At 34.5% G+C, this 23,902-nt stretch overlaps 1 protein-coding gene across 1 annotated transcript; it reads left to right on the top strand.

The window, feature by feature from the left end:
* Window positions 1–22,538: 22,538 nt before the first annotated feature.
* LOC141516171 (cytochrome b5-like) lies at window positions 22,539–23,109 on the top strand. Its single transcript, XM_074227416.1, has one exon. It carries the CDS (start codon window positions 22,571–22,573, stop codon window positions 22,967–22,969), a length of 399 nt encoding a protein of 132 aa, XP_074083517.1. The 5' UTR covers window positions 22,539–22,570; the 3' UTR covers window positions 22,970–23,109.
* Window positions 23,110–23,902: the final 793 nt, after the last annotated feature.

Below are 23,902 nucleotides of genomic sequence, written 5' to 3'. Positions count from 1 at the left end.
TTATTTCTATAATATATTTATAGGGTCAGCAACACAAGAAACAGTAATTGGCTTATTGTTAAGCCCCAGAGTTAACCTGACAGCCTCATTATCCCCTGAATGGGGTACTCTAAAGCAATTTCACGTAGAAAAACTTGTGGCTGCTTCAGATTTTCCATAATAATAACCTGTCCATGGTCAAAACTCTTCTTACTAAGAGTGCAGCTTAGGTTCCCTAGGTAAATGGTGTTCTTAGCAGCATACAAATGTGCATTGCAACAAGTTTCAATATGTATACCAAAAGTAATTGTTCTAAATTCCTTATAGTTAAAATATCCAGTCCATAGGAAGCTTAAGACAGGATAAATCCTGCAACAGCAATGATGAGAAACTTTCATTAACTTTTATGTTAAAATGCATTTCACAACCCTGGAAATTGTCAGTTGTTTTGATTGATGTAAAGTCCTTAAAATTCAAATGGAACTAGTCCACCTCCCTTACTGCTGGTTAGTTTTTTTCCTTTTTTCTTGAATGCCAAAGACAATCTGGAAAGTACCTGTATTTAGAGTTTAATGAATTTTATGGCTAATATGAACTTATTTTAAAATTTTCGTTCAGAGAAGAATCTTGTCATCTTGTCAATTAATGGCAAACAAGAAGAAGCAAGACACTTTTGGGGAAGATATGGTATCTGGCAGAATGTTTCTAAATTTAGGAATCCTCATTCATCACATTAACCTTATGTTTCCCAACACTGCTAAAAGTATGATTGAGTATTGCTTCTCCAGTTCTGCTGCAGTTGATTGTGTTCTTGGGTTTATTGGACACTACAAGGCTATCTTTCCATCTATATTTATATCTTAGTCTTGTTTATTTAATTTCCTCTACTGATCTATTTTTCTTTTTGTATTTTACTCCCAAGATTTTTGATGATAATAGTTTTGTAATATAAACTTGAAACTGATAATGTCCCTTGATTCTTATTTTCCCTTCATTATTTTATGAAAGTCATTAACTTTTGTCTCCCCACTGAAAAATTTTTTATGACTTTTTAGAAAATTAAATAAAATTTGAATCACCCCAAAACATCAACTTCATGTAATCAATATCTCAAACCTATTTTCATAAGAATTATCTTATTGGTGAAGAGTGATTGAAGAAAGATTGAGCCTGCTTGATGGGAGGAGTTGACCAGATCTTGGGAGAGTAGATATTTTAGATTTACTTGCTTCTGGCTTCAAGAGAGGAACCTGTTCTAGACTCACTTCAGGGAGTGATTCCCTGGAAAGAGAAAAAAGATTCTTGGAAAAAGTATATCTCCATTCTTAGTTTATTTCATTAGATATTTCATGGAATTTCCCTTTGTACAACTCTGACGCATTGGTTAGTGAGTGTTTGTCTCTGTCTGTCTTTGTTTCTGTCCCTACCTCTGTTACTCTTACATGCTTGAGGTATCTCATTCTGAAGAGAGAATGTATTGTCTGCTAAATTCTATTCTGTATACCTTTTCAAATTTCTATTGGTTAAAAACTCAAATAAGTAGGATTATTTGCTAAGTAACAGGAATTTGATGGGGAGAGAAACAAATCTTTATTCATGCCTAGGTTGGGACATATTTCATTGAAAGGATTAACAACCAGGAGTGCATTCTGAACATCAAAACTATTTTCCCAAATAGCAATACTTAGGGAGATAGTATACAGATATCTATTCATGCTTCCCTAGTAGTCTTTTCTGGATATATTCATGCTAACCCTATAACCCTATAACATATCCCTTGGCATATATGTATACATATATATGCATGTATACATACATATGTATGTATACATATATGTTAGTATTTGTTGGATATATGTATGTATCTCTTTCTATCTATCTATCTATCTATCTATCTATCTATCTATCTATCATCTATCTATACACATATATGTATGTATGTGCTTGCATGGATAAATGGATCTTTTTATACCCCAAACAGTTTAATAACAAAAAAGGAAATAAGATTAGCCTGCTATGACAAATTATATTCAGGGTAATCATATAATTTAAATAAGGAACAGTTTGTATGAACCATTAGTACCCCTATACATTACATTAAAATACAAATTTTAGAATGTCTTAAAAGAAAATGTACATGTGGTTTTGGAAGATCTATGGAATAAATGTTTGAGAATCAGAATTATGAGATGATGCTATGTTGTTGGTATAGACCCAGTGAAGTAGTGATATGTTTTTTCAAGTAATTGGCTATAAATTTAAATTTATATTTCAATTTAATCAGACAGAAAAGTATGACCAGAGTTATGAAAGGAATGCGTAAGATGGGTGTATTTTGGAATAAAGAAAAATAACTGTCTATCTTGCATCTAATGATATTTTATTTTTTATAAGTCCATGTATATTTGTCTCTTCTATTAATTTGTAAACTCCTTGAATAGAATTGGCCCATTTTTGTATTGTTAGAACCAAAATACCTGATACACCTCACTTCCTAATACTTTGTCTTTTTGCCTGGTGTGTTAAATTGAAATCTTTGTCAAACTGAAAAATATAAAGTCATATATGCTCCATGTAGGTAGGCATTACTGTGACCTTTTTTAATTGGGGACTTTACTTAATGTTTCTAGGAACTTCTAGTTCTCATTCATTGCTGGAGATCACAAGAGTTTAAAATAGGTTCTCAACCTTAACTCCTATATTTATCTATTTGGGAAAAATTACATATTCTCTCTATCAAAATTCTAAGAGGCTAATGCCATTATAAAAGGAGGACTTGGAGCAGGATTTTCCCACAGTTTTTCTTCATCAACAAGCTGAAATATTTTCCAAGAGTAGGAAAATCATATATATATATATATAATATATATATATATATATATATATATATATATATATATAATATATATATATATATTTATATATACACATATATAGATATAGCTATACATGTCTTATAAATAAGACTTACTTAATAAGACATGATCTAAAGAAGAATTGGGGAAAATAGGGCAGATAGTTGTAACAGTGGAAAGAATGTCAAGCTTCGTGTCACATAGACTCATCTTCTTGATTTCAAATCTGGCTTCAGACACTTTCCATCTATGTGACCCTGGACAAGTCATTTAAACTTGTTTGCCTCAGTTTTCTCTTCTGGAAAATGAAATGGAGAAGGAAATGAAAAACCACTCTGATATCTTATTCAAGAAAACCCTAAAAGGGGTTCATAAAGAATTGGACACTCTGAAAAATGACTGAACAAGATCAGCAATCTTCCAAGAGAATTAGTATTAAAATTTTATGTTTGTCCAGATGTGATTTCATGAAATGAAAATGAGCAATTCTTCATCATTTGACAACCTATGACTCTGAGAGCTTAAGCAGCTTGACCAGGGTCATATAGCTAGTTTATGTCAGCTGTGGTCTTGAATTCATGACTTCCTGACTCCAAAACTCCAAAACTTCTCTTTTATGTCACCCTGCTTCTTGTTATTCTAGGCCACCTCTATTTGACACAATATCATGATATGATGACTACATGGGTCTGATTTCAGAAGAATTACATTCAAATTCTACCTCAGGTGATTGCTAGCTGTTGAACCTGTGCAAATTAACTTCTATTAGCTTCAGTTCCTCTCTTTGTAAACTATGGGGACTGGACTTGATAACCTTGAGCTGAAAATGATTAAAAACAACTAATTGCACTGAATGTCATTATTGTTTAATGTTAAAATCTCTAGAAATCCTTTAGAAAAAGTGGGTTCAAAGTCCCCAGGTTCACATATATGGTGGATTTAAAGTTTATTCTTTATTTTTCTCTTCTTTGTTGACAACTTTAAAATTTTACAAAACCACACATACATTGCTGATGAACATTCTTTTAAATAAGAGACCTGAAGGAAATGGTGATCAGTATGCAATCTCAAATGAACAAGACTGGAATTATGTTTGTCTTTCATTTGCCACAACTGCTAGAGTCCCTTACAATTCTGTCATTCCATGACCACTTAAGATAGTTTATATACTTCCCTTCCCCTCCTCCCCTAAATACCTAGAATTCTTTTTCTGAAAGGAATAGAGCTATTACATATATAACATAACTCATATTTATTGAATTTCTCCATGACTCACTTATATGTTTTCATCTTTAATTCTCCTGGTCCCTCAGCCTTTTCTGACTTGGTTAATTAATTTTTTTCATATTTTATTATATTTGTAGTTGTCTTGCATTGGATACCCTTTATTGCAATGCAGCTTGCAAGCTCTATTCCTAAATTAGCAGTTGACTTTTTGGGATCACCCTCTCTTAACTTAGACAGTTTCTTAGACAACTGTCATAGAACCTGTCCTCTAAAACACGAATATTGTCAAGAATCCAAGGTAACCAAGGTGAAGAAATAGATTGTGAACAAAATTGTTTTTTTCTTTTGGACCAGACCTGAAGGAGTATCATACAGTCAATATGTAGTGGTTGTGATATTTCAACCCAGACAATACTTTCTATCCCAGGATAGGAAGCTATTTATCATAACCTGCTGCCTCTCCAAGATTTAATTTAATACTCACAACCTAACAATTTCCTTTATTGCCCATCTTTGTGCAGTGTTATGAAGCTTGCATTCAAATAAAGTTATCCACCTGAGGGAAGCAATCCCTATTAAAGACTTGCCCTGATTTTCCCCTCAGTTCTACTGAAAATTTGTAATGGTGATTATTTAAATCAGGAAATTGTAGGAAGAGTCATTAACATATTAACAAGGGGAAAGAATAGTCGATCCTGACTTCCTCAGTCACCAAACTATTATTATCTTGGACAGAGGAAGTTCTGACAACATACATGAAGGACTCCAATAAGCATAACATCATTGAATAACAAACTCAGTCAGCCAAGGGGGCAATCTGTAGCTAGTTTAAATTTAATCAGAAGACAGCTGTTTGGACATGTCATGTCATGAAACCAATTTAAAAAGTTCTGGGATGTGGATAAAGCCAGGAGGCCAAATTTAACATGTGAGGAACATGCTGTGTTTGTTATGGTCTGGGACTTCAACAAGCTGATACTGAAGCTAGAAAACATTCCCTTTTTGTTATGGAGCAATAAGGGAACATCTTTCAAGAAGCAACCACAGCTCCACAGTAGTTGACTTCCCTGAAGGATACTCAGCAAGGAAATTTTCTTTCTTTCCTTTTTAAAATTTTTTTTTTGGAACCACATCATAGATCATCTTGATGACAGATAAACTCTCCAGAGCTGCCTGGTGACAGATTGTTTGCTAATGGACAGTTTGTTAAAAAGCTGGACAACAGACAATTGAATTTTGATGTGAAGTCAAAGGTTCTTCCAATCAATCTGTCCATCCTAATGATAGGGTGCTCCGAGAGTGTGTGGGGATAGAGAATGTGTCCTTCATCCTGCCGGGGCAGTCTTTGTATAAAGCAAATGTTTGAGGAATTTGCACACCTCAAATGAAATGCAGATGTTAATGATGCAGGACACAGTTTATTTCAGTGAAGTGAGAAATGGAACAGGCCTCCACAAGTGATAAGAAGCATAAAGAGAATCATCCTCAGGAGGCCAAGGGGACCAAGGGGGCCAAGGGGGCCAAGGGAGAGGTTGGTTAACAAGAAACTGGTCCTATAGGATCATTTGTTTTTTCCTCACCCTATTGACATTGTAATTGCCATGGATGAGCCTGTTAAGTGGTCAGAGACTTAACATTATTCCCAGCCAGGAGGTTACTAATGGATGTTATTAGGATGCTTGATGGAAATTAGATGGTTGGAGTTTTCAGACTCATTTGATATGGATTAGGAGAAGCATAATTTAAAGTATTTTAACTCCCAGATGTAACTATTAATACCCATGAGGGCCATTCTTTGATCTTCAGAATCAACATGCTCTGGGAGTCACTTTGGTACCAATACCCAATGTCATGTGAATGAAACACTGCCATTTATGTGATTTTTCTATAGATTAACCACTTTAGAGGAAGAAATGTGCATGGTTATTTACAAAAAATAATTGTATTATTTATTCTTATATAGCATTTTTTCTTTATTTTATTCCCAAATTCCTCATTCCCTCCTCCTTTCCCACCCACTGAGAACACATGCAATATGGTATCAATTATACATGCAAAATGATGAAAAACATATTTACATATGAGTATGGCTATTTTAAAGGATGAAACTATTTTTTTCTTTGGTGTGGGGAACTCCCAGGAAGATAACTTCCCTCTGTCATTATATATGAGTTCCATTGTTGTAGAAAATTATTCCAAGTTGGAAGTTCAGGGTCATATAACCAATAAATGTCAGAGGTAAAATCTGAAGCCAGGTTTCTAGAGTGGGAGACTAGTTCTCCATTCATTATAACAAGTTACCTCTCTTGATTTTTTGCACAACTATATCCTTGACCATTTGTTGCACCAATAGGTTTTTATTTTTTCCCCAGTGGCAGAATGGCCTATGCCAGGAAAATCAGAATTTATAAGCCTGCTAATTTCTTTGAGGCAGGGTAAATGACCCCATGTGGTCCCTGGAAATGAAAGAGGTCTTGTTATCCTAAAAATATAAATGTCTGGTCACAATTAGATGGGAGCTATTTACAGAGATTTGTGTCATCCTTGGGTCAAAAACAATCTTATGACACCAAAGACAGTTAACAAGGTTTTTCTCATTTTCTTGGTATATAGCATTCATCTTTATCTAACCAGAAAACCGAGAAAATATATGAATGGAAATATATGAAAGGGAAATTGAATAGAAATCAAAGACTGAGCACTTACTAGTTCCAAAGAGGTATGTCATTTAAAACTTAAAAGCACAACAAGGGTGATAAGTCAGAGAGTTTTATATGAACAGATCCTTAGAAATTATTTAATTTAAATTTTGGTAGTTTATAAATGAGAACTTCCAAAAAAGAAAAGTCACTTACTCAAGTTCACCAGGTGTTCTATGCTCTACCTTTTCAATGTTTTTTTTTCTTTATTAAACCTTCCTATGTGGTAGTGTTGTTGTTTATACTTTCTTTAGAAGAGGATCAAGATCATAAGGAGTTGGATTAAAGTGAAGTAAAGTTGAAGAGTCATCAACCTCACTTTTTCTTCCAGAGTCATTGAAGGCAACGGGCAAGACAAAAAGTGAGGAAGAGTGGCAATGACTTAGGCTGCAGTGGATGATACTTTTGGTGTCTTCAATGTTTGATCAAGTTCAGACACCACCTATTTCACTGGGATACCTTGTGTAGGCAGTTCCCCAACTCACCAATTGGTTGGTTATATCCAACCTGGTTTACTCTGTCTACCAAGATAGTTTTACTGGAGTGTGTGGTCACTGAGCATGCTACAATATCTTGGAGTCACAGATGAGAATTGGGTGAAGGGTGGACACCAAAGTTGAAGCCCTGAAAACAGTGCTCAGCAAGTCGTCATATTAGAGGTATGAGATACATCATACATATAGATGATATCTAATACAATAACATTATCACTGTTTTGATATGAATTTTTTTAGTTTTTTTGCAAGGCAATGGGGTAAAGTGGCTTGCCCAAGGCCACACAGATAGGTAATTATTAAGTGTCTGAGGCCAGATTTGAACTCAGGTACTCCTGACTCCAGGCCAGTGCTCTATCCACTGCATCACCTAGACGCCTCAAGGAATGAATTTTTTTAAAGTATTCTAAAACAAAACTGGTTAGAAGACAACATATAGAAATCTAATGTAAAAGAGGATGAGATGGCATAATAAGACTCTCAATGTAAGTTATTTTTAGATAGAATTCTTGCTCACTCTAAGACAATGCCAATAAACTTTGGAGTTTGTTAATTTACTAAATGATCACTAAAAAAGTTGTTCAACATCTTTTGGTTTCTTCATCTCTAAAATAAGGAATTGATCTAGATGACTTCCAAAGTGTTCTCTCTGAGGCTTTCTAAACTCTTGTATAATGTGGTAATGATCAAGCCAGGAAAATGCAGGAAATTTATACCATCTAGAACCACTGAGAAACATGTTATAGTGGATGTGAAGTCAGAGGACTTGAATTAGAATTCCTATCATTGCCACTTATTGTAACCTGTATGACCTTGGGCAAGATACTTAAACCTCCTTGAACATCAGTACCTTATTTTATATACTAAGGAGTTTAGATTTAGAGAAGTTTCTTCTAGTTTAGGATCCATAATATATGTATTTGCATATTAGAGAAGGAAATGGCAAATGATTTTGCCAAGAAAATATCAAATAGGGTCATGAAAAGTTGGACACAACTGAAATAACAAGATAACATATATACATGTTTATGTATATATGTTTGTGTGTATGTATATTAATATTTATTTTTCTGCAAAGCAAGACTGACCTATTAAGGAACAGAAATTATGAGAAATAATGAGAAAAATCTATGATGATAGTATAATAAGAAGCTTTATGCAGTATTCTCTATTTTATCAAAATGTTTCCCACAGTTTGAGAGGAATGCATGGTAAGAAAAGGAAGCAGCACCAAGAGTGAGTTTATACAATCCCTAAAATTCTGATCATAGCAGTAACCTTGCTACGGTCCTTCTTGGGACCAGTCAGTGGTCCCTGTAGAACAATCAGTAACATTTTTATATATTTCCCTAATATAATACATCTTCAGGAATTGTTTCTTATTCAACTTAATATTCTTTGGCCCCAGAATATTACCTTGAGCAGAATAGGCACTTTGTAAGTATTTGCGAAAATGAATCAGATCTGTGTGGGATCTGGATATACATGCTTTTAATCCCATTCAATTTGCTCAGTAGCCTCAGAAGGGATCTTTAAATTTTTAGGGGGTGGGTATGCATGTGTATATATTTATATGTTCATTCATGTATACACATATTCTCCTACTTATCCATATATGTATTTGTGTTATTACATATATGCATGGTATATGCAATTTATGTGTATTCAACAGGATCACAGTGCTTTTGGAAAAGTACTGGAACATGAGTTGAGAGAGATGCTTTTCAAACTGTACTCAAGATAGTCCCTAGTTTCCTATGAAACAAGAGATCTCAAGGTTCATTTCCAGATGAATGATTTTAAGATTCTAGAATATTTATAACCTAAAGCTCCCCATCTTTATTTTTATCCAAACTAAAATTAGAAAAGATACAGTATGATCTCGTAGCTAGAGTGTTGGACTTGAAATAAGAAAGAAGTGACTGCAAATCCTGCTTTTGATTCTTTTAATAGTTTTGTCACTCGGGAGAAGTAATTTCACCCTTGTAAGCCTTAGGCAAATAGCTAAGTCTGTCTGTCATAGATCAGCCCTAACATATGGATGTAAAGCTGAAAAAATTGGGTATTTCCTTTCTATGTACACTTAGGATTACTGGAGAACCTCAATAAAAGTTAACATTTGGAAAATGTAAGATGGCCCATCACTAAATCTGCAAATTGTGTTTCTGTTTTAAAGCTTCTAGTCAATGCAATCAAGGATATGTTAAAACACCAACTATGTGCAATGCAATTATCTAGGCACCAGAACACAAATACACAACCTTTCCTTAGGGAGCTTACATTCTGCTAATAACAGTTTAAAAAAACCCCAAACCTACCAAATAGTGAATTAAATAAGCAATGGTAGGTGGGAGGGGGGATGTTCAAAACACATGTAAACAAAACTAAATACAGGAAATCTTCATTTTAAAATAGTGTTAATCTTCTAGTATCTATCTTTATCTCTATTTTACACATAGTGCCCTTGGAAAAATAATTGTGTTAAAGCCAATTTAAGAAATAGAAACAGTAGAGTTAGAAGCAGAAATGCAGTCAAGAAATTGTGAAGTCAGATCTCTCATTTGCAAGCCCGGGGTAATGTCTGACCAAGAGAGTCACAGAAAGTAGAGAAAGAAATGAAGAATCAGCCAGATTACTACTAGAACTTTGACATCTCATTGACACTTCCTTGATATCCTTGAAGAATAGTTCTGGGATCAAGGCTTTCCCCCAAATTGAATGTTCCTTTCTTCTTAAATTAAAACCAAGAAGAATATGATCTGATAGAGATAACTAAGATTTTTTTAATTGCTTTAAAAAACCTTTTCTTTTTCTACTTAGTTGGCAGGGATGGCTCTCTGGTTAGGGAGTGTGAAGGGATATATGATTTTTTTTTTAAGAATAGCAAATGCCTGTCCTTTCAAAAATGACTATATATGGTTATATCATTTCCACTGCTGGGCTTATATGCCAAGGAAGCCTAAACCAGAATGAAATATCTCATATCCACTGAAAAATTTATAGAAAAATTTTTAATTGTGCTTGCAAAAATAAGAAACAAAGTCACTTGTCCATTGATTGGTAGTTGCTACATAAAATATTTGCAGTTGTTTGAATTGGAGTATCATTGGGTTGAAGAAATGATGACTATGATGATTTCAGAGAAACATGGGATGACAATAGAACTGATCTCCAAATAAAGTAAGCAGAACTAAGAAGACAATATATGGAATGACAATAATCTATATGGAAAGAACCGCAACAAAAAAAGAAATGTGAGTGTTCTACAATTTTTCTGATTAAGCTTGGCCTCCACAAAGAGATGGGAAAATATAATCTCTTTCATTCTTTGTAATGATGTTGAATGTTTTATATACTGTCAACTCAGTTGACATGTTGGCAAGTTTTGCTAAATTGTTTAAAAAAAACTTTTCTTTTTATGCTTTGTTGGCAGGATGATTCTCTGGTTAGGGAGTATGAAGGGAGATATTCATCATTAATCAACACAACTCTAGGGTAGGAAGGGACCTCAGAGGCTTCTGGACAAACAATGTAATTTTATAGAATAGGAAACAAAGGGAGTTTAAGTAATTTGTTAAGTTTATAGAAGGTGTAAAGATGCTGATATATAGCTATTAAAAATTACTTTTCACATATCACAGGTTCTCCTTAGCCAGTAAAATGGGCCAAAAAAAAGATTCAAATCATTCATAGTATCAGAATTCTTACGGCCATAGTCTTTCTTTCAGCTCAGCTTTCAGTTCCTTGTGAATGGTCTGATAGAAAGAAATTATTGTTAGAGTCAAAAGATTTGGGCTTGAATGCTGCCACAAACACTTGCTAACTGTGTGTCCCTAGGCAAGTTTCCTAAGTTCTCTGATATATAATTTTCTCATATATAAGATAGATATGGAAATACGTTTTTAAAAATTATTTTCTTTACAAGATATCTGTGAGGAAAATGCTTTGTAAAGTCAGACATAAAGTCAACTACTATTATATAATTTTTTTTACAATTATTTATTAGAAAATGACAAGCAATCATATGCTATAACATACATACACAAACAGGCACACACACATATGATCTTTTGGAAGTGTGCAATACTAGTCTTAGAGCTAGGAACGTCTGGGTTCAGATCCTACTTCTGAGAAATAACTGTGTGACCGTGGGTATGCCATTAGTTAGCATTGATAAATAATTTTAAACTTTGAAAAGTGATTAACATATTTATCTCATTTGATTTTTACAACAATCCTGGGAAGTAAGTGCTGCTATTATTTTTATTTTGCAGTTGAAAAAACTGAGCTTGAGAGGTTAGGTGATTTGCTCAGAGTTACATAATTAGTAAATGCCGGAGGAGATTTTGAACTCAGAGCTTCTGACTTCAACTCCAATGGTCTATTCATTGAGACACCTAGTTGTACAGGTAGAGAGTTTCCTCAATGGTCCCTCTATCACTGACATCATAGATTCATTCTATTTTTCCATTCCCTGTTTTGTGAAAGATCTGCAACAAGCAGACCTTCTGCATCTCTGTGATTTCTTCTATAAAAGGTACAGTAAGAAATATCTGAAAATATTTGCATGACAAATTGGTGCTCTCCTATATCCTTCTCCTTTTAGCTGTTGCACTGTTTTATTATCTTTTCTACACAACTAAACCAAGTGATAAACTAACATTGTTTCAAGTGCATTAGTCTTGCCTCCCCATAATCAGATGAGCTATTTGTAAAGTACTTAGTACTAGCACATGGCAGTCCCGAAAAAAATGTCAGACCCAATAAATCAAAAGTCAGACCCCAGAGGTCAGAGTCCAAACCTCATTCTTCTATGTTCCCCACAGTACTGGCAACAGAATAAGTATTTCTAAAATAACCAGGTCGATCTGAAGACCCTGTCAGCCCTACCTAGTTTCCCATAAAGCTAGGAAATTAGGTTTAATGTAGTCAGTGTAACCTGGACATCCTAGCTTATGAACTCAAAGGTGGACAAGAGTCATTCTAGACTGTAACTTAACCAGATCTCCTGTCCTGGGCAGTAACAACCCCCAAAACCTGGATATGTCATCTTACATTAAGAGAAACTTGAAGCTTTTATGAGAGGTCTGGCCCACTTTTTAATTAGAAAGAAGAAATAAAACATCAAACCCTAAGCCTTCCTGTTAAAAATTCCCTATAAAATGACAAACTTTGAGAACATATAAGAGAGAAGGTGTTCCTTAAACTGGAGGGACTTAACAAATCCAGTAGAATTGTAAAAAGGAAAAAAGTCATTGAGGAAGATTTCAAACACTTGAGGTAAATTGACATCCCATACCCACTAGGCAAAGAGTAAGCAAGAGAAAAGCTTGTCATGTTATTTTCTTAGATCATCTCTCTATATTGGTCCTAGGTCATATCTGGATTTAGAGTTAAGAGAACTGATTTTGAATACCATAACTTTCTACCTATTAACACTGGCTAATCACTAAATCCTTTACTAAATACATGTAATTAGACAAATCACTAAAACTCTCCATATCTCAGTTTCCTTACTTGTAAAATAAGGTTAATTTACTCCATGGTCATTAAAGTACTTTCCAGTCCTAAATCCATGTTCTTTTAGGTCTGTGTTTTATAATATTCATCCTTAATGATATTATATAATTTGCAAAAGGAGATAAAAATAAGATTGTACTTCTAAATAGCACAGCATGCTAAGTAGCACTTGAATGTTCCTAGCTTGATCTTCTGACAGTATGTCTATGGGTAGGGTTGTAGAGATGCTGGAAGTATTACCTTGGAGTCATAGGATAAGAGATTTATAACTGGAAGGGACCAGAGAAGTATAGGTGTATATAGGCATGATGAGATCATGCTCCCTGAATTCCCTGAGAACCTAAATCAACTGGGTCTAATTGAGATGTTTAATGACTAGGAGATAAGGTCCTTCGTGCCTGTAGGAGTAGTTGCTAGATGAATAGCCAAGGTCAGAAAGTAGGAGAAATACAGGAACAACTTTTTTGTCTACACAAGAGAGTGGTTAGACTAATTTAATTTGATTTTTCTTTTTTGTCTCCTACAACAATTTCTATTTCATTTTGGTTTTTGTTTTCTAAAATCTGAGCTTTTCCAAACAGAGGGTATCAACCAATCAGACTCTCCTAATTACCTCACATCACCCCCTCCCCCCAAACCACACCATACACATCAAGTACTGGTTATCTTTAACTTATCTGAGCTGCCCTAATGGAATATGATAATAAAGTATATAACAAAATCTTTATGTGATGTAGGTCAAACAGTGTGGAGGTATCAAATTCAAATATAAAAAAATGACTACACAGTTACATGAAAGAATCCCTACTGGCTACATTCTTAGAAGGAAAAAAAAAACAACTCTACCTTTGGTTTATTGTATTTTTATTTTGTTAAACATTTTCCAATTATATTTTAATTTGGTTCTTCAAGAGTGTTGTGACTGCACCTATGATTGGCCTCTCCTGTGTAGTGGAGTCAAGAAGTCTTGCTTCAAATACTTACTAGCTTGTGTATCTCTGGAAAAAAGAAAACACTTAAATCTTTCTGGTTTTAGATTCCTTATCTATCACATTGGAGGGTGGGAGAGGCTGGAAGACTTTATGATCTGTAAAGTTTACTTCCAGGTCTACATCTGTGATTTTGTCATTTTTTCTTATCTTAAATGCTATAAAAGACTCATTCAGAACTAGAGACAACAGAGTAATGTGAAAGAAACACCAATTAAATTTACATTGGGTAATGATGATCAGTGTTTTTTTAAACAACTATCTCTCCAAAATAGAAAGATGTACCTATTATGTTTAATTTCCATTAAAAATTTATCCATAATTTTCTCATCTAGATAATCAATAAAACAAGAAATCAATCCCTGATTTGTATCAGTTTCAAATTTTCAAAATATAGATTCATACACAGAAAAGTGAACAATTGATTCTTGCAATCCAGTATGAGCAGACATCAGTATATCCCGAACCTCCACTTCTCAATGTATCCAATCTACCTTTATGAATCAGTATATACAAACAATATCTCTGGAAAGAAAAAAACCACCAGCCTCCTTCTTAAAGTTCTTGGTGTAGCAGTTCTCAGGAAAAATTTCCTCTCTGCCCATATAGAGGTTGAGTGATTCTCTAGAACACTGATCTGGTAAGGTATCGTCCATCAACACTGCTCTCAAGCAAACTTGATCTGTTCCTTTTTTTTTTCAATTTTGATCCATATGCACATGAATTGGCTTCCACCCTCCATTCCATCCCTTCCCTCAGTGGTGAACAGTTGGGTTAGCATTGTTCATGCATAATTTGATTAACATGTTTACAATTTTTGGCATGCAGGAATTAGGAATAAGTGAGATACATAAGAGATAATTTTTATAAAGTATTCCTCAAATTATGAAGTGTTTTTTGTTTTGTGTGTGTGTGTGTGTGTGTGTGTGTCTTGTTTTGTTTTGTTTTTCTTCCTCTAGATAGGGATAACATAGTTCATAGCTGGTCTAACACAGTTGTCCTAGCTCTCTGAACTGCGAAGAGCAGCTGCTTCCTTCAAGGTTGATCATTTCACAATGTTGTTGATATGTACATTGTTACATTGGCTCTACTCCTTTCACTCAGCATCAGATTGCCTAAGTCATTTCATGCTTCACTAGAGTCCAATCATATATGGTTTCTTATAGAACAAGACTATTTCATAGTATTCAAGTTTCATAACTTGTTTAGCTATTCCCAAATTGATGGACATCCCCTAAGTTTCCAATTCTTTGCCACTACAAAAGAGGCTGCTATGAATATTTTTGGAACATGTGGGACTTTTCTCTTTTTTACAATTTCTTCTGGATATAGACCTAGAATTGGAATTGCTGGGTCAAAGAGTATGAATAGTTTTATTGCTATTTGAGCATAGTTCCTTATTGCTCTCCAGAATGGTTAGATCCCTTCACAACTCCAGTCTGTTCCATTTTTAAGTAGCTCTGTTCTATTTTTAAGTGTGGAAAGACAGTGATTTGCCATAGTTGTCACCTAATAATAGGTTACTGGTTTGTGACTTCATTGACGTCTTTATATTTCTAGATATGACTGTGCTTATTTTATATTTTATTTTTAATTTGGAACAAAATAGAATAATTAAAAAGATGATTACACATGAAATTGCAAATGTACTATGAATAACTTGTTTTCCTTTCCAATATCATGTAAATTTCTTTTTCTTTTCTTCCCTCCTCCATGACTACCATTAGAAAAAAAAATATATATATATATGTAAAATTGTTATATAATACTATTTCACTAAATGTTGATATTCTCTTTCTACCTATGTCCTTTATAGTTTGGGTATTTATAATAATAAAAATAACTTATTCATTCAGTCATTCATAAAATAATGTTGCTGTTATGGCATACAATGTCTTGCTTCTTCTCCTTTTACTTTTCATTACTATGATTTTCTAAAATAATTGAGCTCATCATTTCTTATAACATGGTAATATTCCATCACAATCTTATACCACAACTTGTTCAGTAATTTTTAGGCAAATAATTTGACTGATAGTTCATTGCATAAGCTACATCAAGTTGTTTATAATATTTTTCCTGGGTGATCTGTATTTTCAGAGAATTACATAAGCTAATCTGTTGTTTCTGAATGCATAGCTGTTTAGTGTATCAGACCACACAAGTGATTATTTTATGATGGAAAACTGTTATTGACAAACAACTATGGGAACACTATTTTATTAAATTCGATCACAAAATAGAAGCTTAAAAAAAGTAGAGTTGGTTATTCTAAACTGATAAACATTCCTTCTATCTTATTAAGGTAATAAAACTTATTCTCAGTTCAGCTGGTTATACAGAGACAAAAATGATTCAGCCCCCTAACCTCAAGTTTATAGTCCTCAGGGGATCAGTGATTATATATATATATATATGTATATATATATATATATATATATATACATATATATATATATATATATATACACACACACACACACATATATATATATATATAATATGTATAGAAATGCATAATTACAGGAATAAAACAAAAACGTGCAAAGAAGGGGTCTAGACAAGGTGCTCTAAGAATAATTGAGTAAGAAGAAAGAACTCTCATTTGAGGGTGGGAGGAGGGCAGAATTAAATTCCGGGAGATTATTTAAAACTGCTCATAACCTACTGAAAGGTCCACGTCCATGAAGCTTTTTAGAAGTAATTCAACACTGTAAAAATAACCAGGGAGAGAGAAAAACTCATTAGCTTTTAACTTTTAGATTTTTACTTAGATATTTTAAGGCCAGGGTCCCATGTGTGACAGCAATTTAAGGGACAAAACAATATCCTGCCAAAAACAAAGGAGCATCAAGGGTCATCAGGGGCACCCTGTCCTCTTTCATTGAAAGCCTGTCACCTTCAAAGTGACAACACAATCAATGATCAATAGAGACATAGGGTCAGGCCTCTTTGGAACTTTAGCTGAAAAATAATCACAAATGGAGCCACTTAACTTGAATGATTACTCCTTTTAACTCTGTGGGAATGTATTAATGGATGAGAAAAAGCTGGGTCAGGAGAGGCAGTTGAAAACACTTAGGGAATAACTAAAGAGGAGGTAGGAAAAAGAAGATAAATTTCCATTCATAAATTACAGTTCAAAAAAAATCCTCCTCAAAATAAGATGCTCTGGTGAGTCATTAATAGATGGCCACTGTATTCACTAGCATTTTATTAGTTCCTAAGAGTACTAGGAAGAGTTTGCAGGCTTTCAGCACGGCTTTTTCATGCGTTATGGGCACTGGAAGGCTATTATATAAATGAAGTACCCTGTCAAAGGAGCCTATTGTGGCTTCCCATGGTTCAAGTTACAAGCAGAACTCCCCAGCATTTTTGATGTAGAAATATTGTCATTCCATGTTTGTTTGCTTAGAACATATTGGAGTTTGTGGTTCAAACAAATGATTTCATTGATTGGGGATAACTTGCAGTATGGAAACCACATCTACCCATTCAGACTTACAACTCCTCTTTAATTCCTAGTCTCTGGGAGTAGGGTACTGAGAGGATAAATGAATTGCCCAGGGCCCATGGCAAGTGTATGTGAAGGACCATGCTGGCATTCTATCTACTATACTGCATTGCTTTAACCACTTTAACAGAATAGTTATCCTATTATATACTTGTTATGAGAGTTTCTCATTTCATAGATGTTAGTCTGCTCTCCCCCAATAGATTACAAGGTCTATGAGGACAGAGAATGCATAATAACAAGAGCTTTGGATTTGAATTCAGAAAAACTGAGGAGGTAATTGGGTTCCTCTTCACTGGAATAAGAATCACCAATTAAGAATCAGTGGAAAGTAACCTTTACATTTGACTGGATGACCATGGAAGTCCTTTCATTTGCAGTGACACAGAGAATAAAGCATGGGATCTGTAATTGGGAAGACCTGAATTTGAAATCTGCCTCTGTCACAAGCCTTGTGACCTTGGATCAATCATTTCTTTTATCACTCAAACATAAGGTGGTTGCAGTAAAGGATCTCTGAGGTTCCTTACAGTTCTTAAAGTCTGTAACTTGTTCCACTTTAACAGTCTGATGAAGCATATGGAATCTTCAGAATAAACTTTATTGCTCAATTCATAATTAAAGAAAAGGCAAAATGAATAGTTCATGGCTCCCTCGAAATCTATTCACAAAGAACCCAAGTTAAGAACTCCTAATAGAGAACTATCTACTAGAAATGTATATAGCTGGTCTTATTACAAAGTAGTTACTCAACAGCTATTCAATTTTTCAACAAAAATTTGTTAAGAACTTAATAAGTATTATTTACTTGGATAAGCACTAGAAATACAAATATAAGTAGATAGTGCTTGCCCTCAAGGACCTTGCACTCTGAGAGAAGACATGTAAAGGAAGTGGAAAGGTGTGGGAATACCTGCCTAGGCAGAAGAATATAACATATGGATATGGTTAAAAAAAAAGTCCAAAATACGGCCTTGAGAGGAAGGAGGACAGTTCTTATATTGGAAGTTGTACAAGAAGTTTTCTAATAAGGGGGTGAGGTTTCAAGGACAAAGGGCATTTCTAGTGTGTGAATGATAGAACTGGAGTGAGCTTTAGGTGGACTGATCAGGTGGGTAGGAGGAGAATAAGGATAGAGTAGTGAGTTTTCTGTAATTTTTTGGAAATTTTTCCTTAAGTCAACCTTAAATGTGCCCTTTTTTCCCCTTCAAAATTTATCCATTGGTATTAATTCTGCCCTCAGGACCTCATGTATAAAACAATCCTCCTAGCTTTGGGTCATCAACAAATTTGGTGGACATATCATGCCATCTATACGTTTATCAAAATCACTAATAACAATGATAAATGCCATGGTGTAAATTTCAACTATTGGAGTATCAACAGAAGGGGAAAGTGAGCTCCAATTATGATGCACCTATTATGTGACAGCATTGGGCTAAAATATCACATTATCTCATTTGATCTTCTTAAGAAAGTTGAAAGATTAGGGGGCAGCTAGGTAGCATAGTGGATGGAGCACCAGCCATGGGGGGTCTGAGTTCAAATCTTACCATAGACATTTAATAATTGTCTAGCTATGTGATCTTGGGCAAATCACTCTTAACCCTATTGTCTTAAATAAATAAAATATAAAACAAACTAACAAAGTTGAGAGATAATTATTATTTATTTTTTACTCAATTTTACAGTTGAGGATATGAGGTAGAAAGAAATTAAGTGACTTGATCAAGACCCTAGCTAATAAGTGTCTGAGTAGATTAAAAACTCAGGTCTTCCTGAGTCAGGTCCCAGGGCTCTATCCTTTACTCTAAATAGATGCTTCTACACACTAGAGAATTCTGTTTAAGTTGGCATGGAATCCTTAATGACTACCTTTGGAGTCTAGTCATTAAGCAGCTGCCTTATTTGATTTTAAACCTCATTCTACTACACAATTCTCATCTTTCCACCTTTTCCACAGAAAATATATATGTGCTGGAAATGTTCTAAAATCTTGATAAATTATATTTGTATTTAGCAACAGATCTTTATTTAGTGCCTATTATATATGAATGGGAAATTTTCTGGTGAAGTCCTCTCAGGGCTAAGAAATGTTTTTGTCAAGAAAGCCTGGAATTCCAAAGGAAGCTCAGAGCCACCTGTTTTATGATAAGACTATTTTTTACTGACTCAGAGGACATTTTAACCATAGGCATTACTTTATTCTCGTTAAGATAGTTTGTTGAAGATCATTAGGACTTTTTCATCTAGTGAGAAAAATTATGAGATAATTTCATTCTTTCTTTTGTGTGTCTGTTGTTGGGGTAGATTTTCCACGAATAGATAATACCTCTGGAGACCCAGTCTATGGGTCAAAGGAGAAGGGGGACTAGGAAGAGAAATTTATATGAACATTTTTTACCTTACCTTGGCAGAGCTCTCAAACTTTCACAATTTGGTGTGAGATTATGAGTCTGCCCTTTTCTCGAGAAAAGTAAATAAACTTCCTTTTGCTCAGACCGAGTCTCTGAGAAATATTATTTTTCAGTGCAAATTTTTCCCACACATGTGTCAGTCTACATAATGGGAATATTAAGGAAGGTAAAAGTCTCCTCTCAACAAGTTTATGTAGAGTAGGCAACTTGCAAACAATCATGCACAAGCAAAATATATTCAAACCTTCCCCTAAACTATAAATATAGTAAGCCCATCTAATAAGAAAATAATTTTCACCTGGAGTGTCTGTTCTTCAGGAAGCCATATGATTACTGTGTTACTCTTCACTTCCTTACCTAGATCTTCCATTGCTGGCTCTTAAAATCTAGAGGGATGTAACACAGTCCTGGCTTTTCTCCTCCTCTATCATACAATAGATTAGGGATTTTAACTTTAATAAATGTTTATCCGGGACTCTTTCACTAGTCTGATAAAGCCCATGAACCTCTTCTTAGAAGAAATGTTTTAAAATTCATAGCAGCAAACAAGAAACCAATTAGACACAGTCTTTAAAATGAAATAACAGCAAGACAGAAACCTGGACATATAATTAAGAAATCATTCTCTTCTCAGATACCAACAATGTTTGCAAAATTTTGACCTCTGCAAACCAGTGCTTGTCTGTTGACTTCAATCAGATTTTGACTCTAATTCATAAGCTCCATCTGGCTCCATCTATGTCAGTATGGACAGAAAAATGGCATTGAACACTTTGTCCAAACTCTGCCTAGTAAATGCGATGTTGCAATTCTGCCCTTCTCTGTCTCCAATTCCTTTTTTTATTTTGAGAAGCAGTTATAAATAATTCACTTGTAATTATGGTGTACAGGTGTTTCTGGCAAGTATAATTTTATATTAATTTAGATGAACTGAATTTGCTAAATTAGATATGGCATTTTCCTGAGCATGGAAAGAATGACATGTTACCAGCATTTCTTTCCTGATCTTGTCTTGTATTTCCAGAAACTAAAATAGAGAAACACAAACACAAGCATACAGACACATACTCACAAAGACAGACATGTTGCTAGAATTATAGAAAGAAAAATGTATCTTCCTATAAGAAAAATATATCTTCTGGGGCGGCAAGGTAGCACAGTGGATAGAGCACTGGCCCTGTAGTCAGTAGTACCTGAGTTCAAATGTGGCCTCAGATACTTAATAATTACTTAGCTGTGTGGTCTTGGGCAGGCCACTTAACCCCACTGCCTTGCAAAAAAAAACTAAAACAAAAAGCTAAAAAAAAATCTTCCTATAGCTTCAAGAACAAGTGTGTATGTGTATGAATGTAAAGAAAACATATACATATGTGTCTATTTATATGCACATATGCATGTGTCTATGTATGTATAATGTTATGAAATAAGAAAATCTATGCAAATATATTGTTGTGAAATAAGAAAGATGTGTTATAGGAAGAAAAAACTATATGTATGTATATATGTAATAACTGTATACAAAGATATATATTTCTTCTTATAACACCTATATGCCCGCATAGATGTTCCTGAAAGCTAGAATATTAACTTTTAAGGTGATTTCCATAGGGCTAAAATGGAATCTCTAAGACTCTCTGTACTGATTGGCTCTATAATTCAATGATAAATTACCAGCCTTAGATACCAAGCATTTAAAAGTGAGACAATACAGTTTGTCTTATACTCTTAAAGAAAACTTTGTCTAATAATAATTTTATTTCCTTCTCTTAACACCCAGGAAGAAGCTTGACATAAGTCCTATATAGAATTGAATAATGGTCCCTGACTCTTCTACCTTTTACAATCTTTTCCCCTGGATACAGGAGTGCACTTGGGGAAGCTAACCAAGTAAAGTTCCTGTATTTTGGTGATACAATTCCAATTCATGTTCTTTCTTATAGAGATATCGACCAGAATAGCTGCTGAAATTGAGGAAATTGTCCCATTAGTTCAGAAGTAACTGTACCCATCATCTATCCACTTTTCTTTAGCAGTATTTATAGGAAGGATTTAAATAATCAAAAAACCTTCTTGGGTTAGGAACCACACACTTAGAACCAAGAGAAGAAAGCAGACATAATAAGGTTTGAGTATTCCTGCAACATGGACAGACAGAATCAACCTCCTCTAGAGATTTGTTGGTTTGGATTAATGCACACAGTGTGATTAAGGCTGTAGGAAAATCAACTTCAGGGAGAGGAACTAAAAGATTAATAAGTAGGAGTCGAGAAATATTAAAGCCAAATGACATTATATGCAAGACCAAGATCAATGGTTAATATTTCTTATAATTTGATAGCTATCTTATTCCATATACTTTAAGCTCTTACATGTCTCCCTGATACCATATAGTGGTATGGAAGTCATTCTATATGATTTAAAATTATGTTCGGGGAAGACACAATTTTCTAACTCCCACCAAAATGAAAAAGCTTCAATTTTGACCTGATGATGGATCATTATCTTAACATCTGGCTACCTAAGTGGAGAGAAGTTCATCATCAGAGGATTGAAACCCAGTTGATTGAGATATTTTTAACCACAGTAATTCATGAAAATATCAAGTTGAAGATGACGGATGACTTGACTTTGGATCCAAAAGAAAAGTATTCAAAAGGCTTTCAGAAATTTACTCTCTGACCCTAGGGGAATCAGATAATTTCTTCTCAGGTGATCTTCAGGTTTGCATCTCAACTTCATTTCAGATATTTAAAATGGATATCCGGGGGAGGCGGTGGGAGGATGCCCGGGCTCAAAACTGCCTGAGCCGCAGGCCAGAGCGCAGCAGCCGCAGCCCCAGCCACAGGCACAGCCGCAGCATCTCCCCGGGGGCCGCGATGTCGGAGCAGTCGAACGAGAAGGTGAAGTACTACACGCTGGAGGAGATCCAGAAGCACAACCACAGCAAGTGCACCTGGCTCATCCTGCACTACAAGGTCTACGACCTCACCAAATTCCTGGATGAGCATCCTAGTGGAGAAGTTCCAAGAGAGCAAGCTGGAGGTTATGCAACTGAAAATTTTGAGGATGTTGGGCATTCTACAGATGCCAGAGAGTTATCCAAGACATACATCATTGAAGAACTTCATCCAGATGACAGATGCAAAATAAAGAAACCTTCAGATTCTCTTATGGTTACCCCTGATAATAACAGCAGTTGGTGTACCAGTTGGGTGATCCCAGCAATTTCTACACTTGTTGTGGCCCTGATGTATCGATCCTACATGTCAGAGTAATAATCACATTTTTAAAAAAGCCAATAAAAGAAGAGATGGACTTAAACCAGGATATAAAGAAACCAGTCGTCACTGTCCACTTTGTTGACAGAAATCAACTTCATTTGCAAAGAGAACATTAAAGTTTCAATTTCCTACCCCTCCACGTCCTGATATACAAAAAGTGAATTATCCTTCTGTGCACTTTTCTATAGGGGGTGCTTTTTCATTCAAATTGTTTTGAAAGTTTTAATTTCTCTTTTTAATGCTGTATCATTATTTTGTTCTTTATATAACTAAACTAGCTGCTATAATTATTGTATAACATTTACAAATTTTTTGCATCTATTTGTGTGTTTGTACAAATCAATCCCTGATACTTAAAAGCTATTAAAATAAGCTCTTCAGCAGACCACTTATTTTAGATCCAAGCAATCAGCGTTGATTCTTGGCTCTGGAAGTTTTTGGCTTCTGTCTACTATGACATTATCTTTAATAGAATTACCCATTGTGGCACTTTTTTCACATCAGTTTCCTTTTTAGGAAATCAAGAAACACAATGGTTATAATTTAAATGCTTCTAATAACTGTTCTGGTATATATTATAATGGTAAAAAGAGGAAAATGTCCAGAAGAAACTGACATTGATCAAGGAACAGATCACATCTACTCATAAAATGGGACCTGTCCCTCCTTCCTCAATTTTCAGCCTAGAATTAACACTCTGGTTCCTGGAGGCAGGGAGTGGGGAGAAGAGAGAATTTTATTTTGGAGATTGTTGTTTGGACTACAGAAAAATTGTTGGCACTCCTTTTAGTAGGACTGCTATTTCTCAAATTTTTATTAAGAAGAACTGAAAGGAATCCTTTGATGTTTGGATTTTTTTTTTGTTTTGTTTTAAGGAACTTGCTGTCAACTAATGACTGACAAATTATTTTCATGGACATGTGTCCA

This window comes from Macrotis lagotis, chromosome 3 (assembly GCF_037893015.1).
Source record: "Macrotis lagotis isolate mMagLag1 chromosome 3, bilby.v1.9.chrom.fasta, whole genome shotgun sequence".
NCBI classification, from domain to species: domain Eukaryota; kingdom Metazoa; phylum Chordata; class Mammalia; order Peramelemorphia; family Peramelidae; genus Macrotis; species Macrotis lagotis.
The sequence above is the reverse complement of the archived record's forward strand: the minus strand, read 5'-3'. Positions and strand labels throughout refer to the sequence as shown.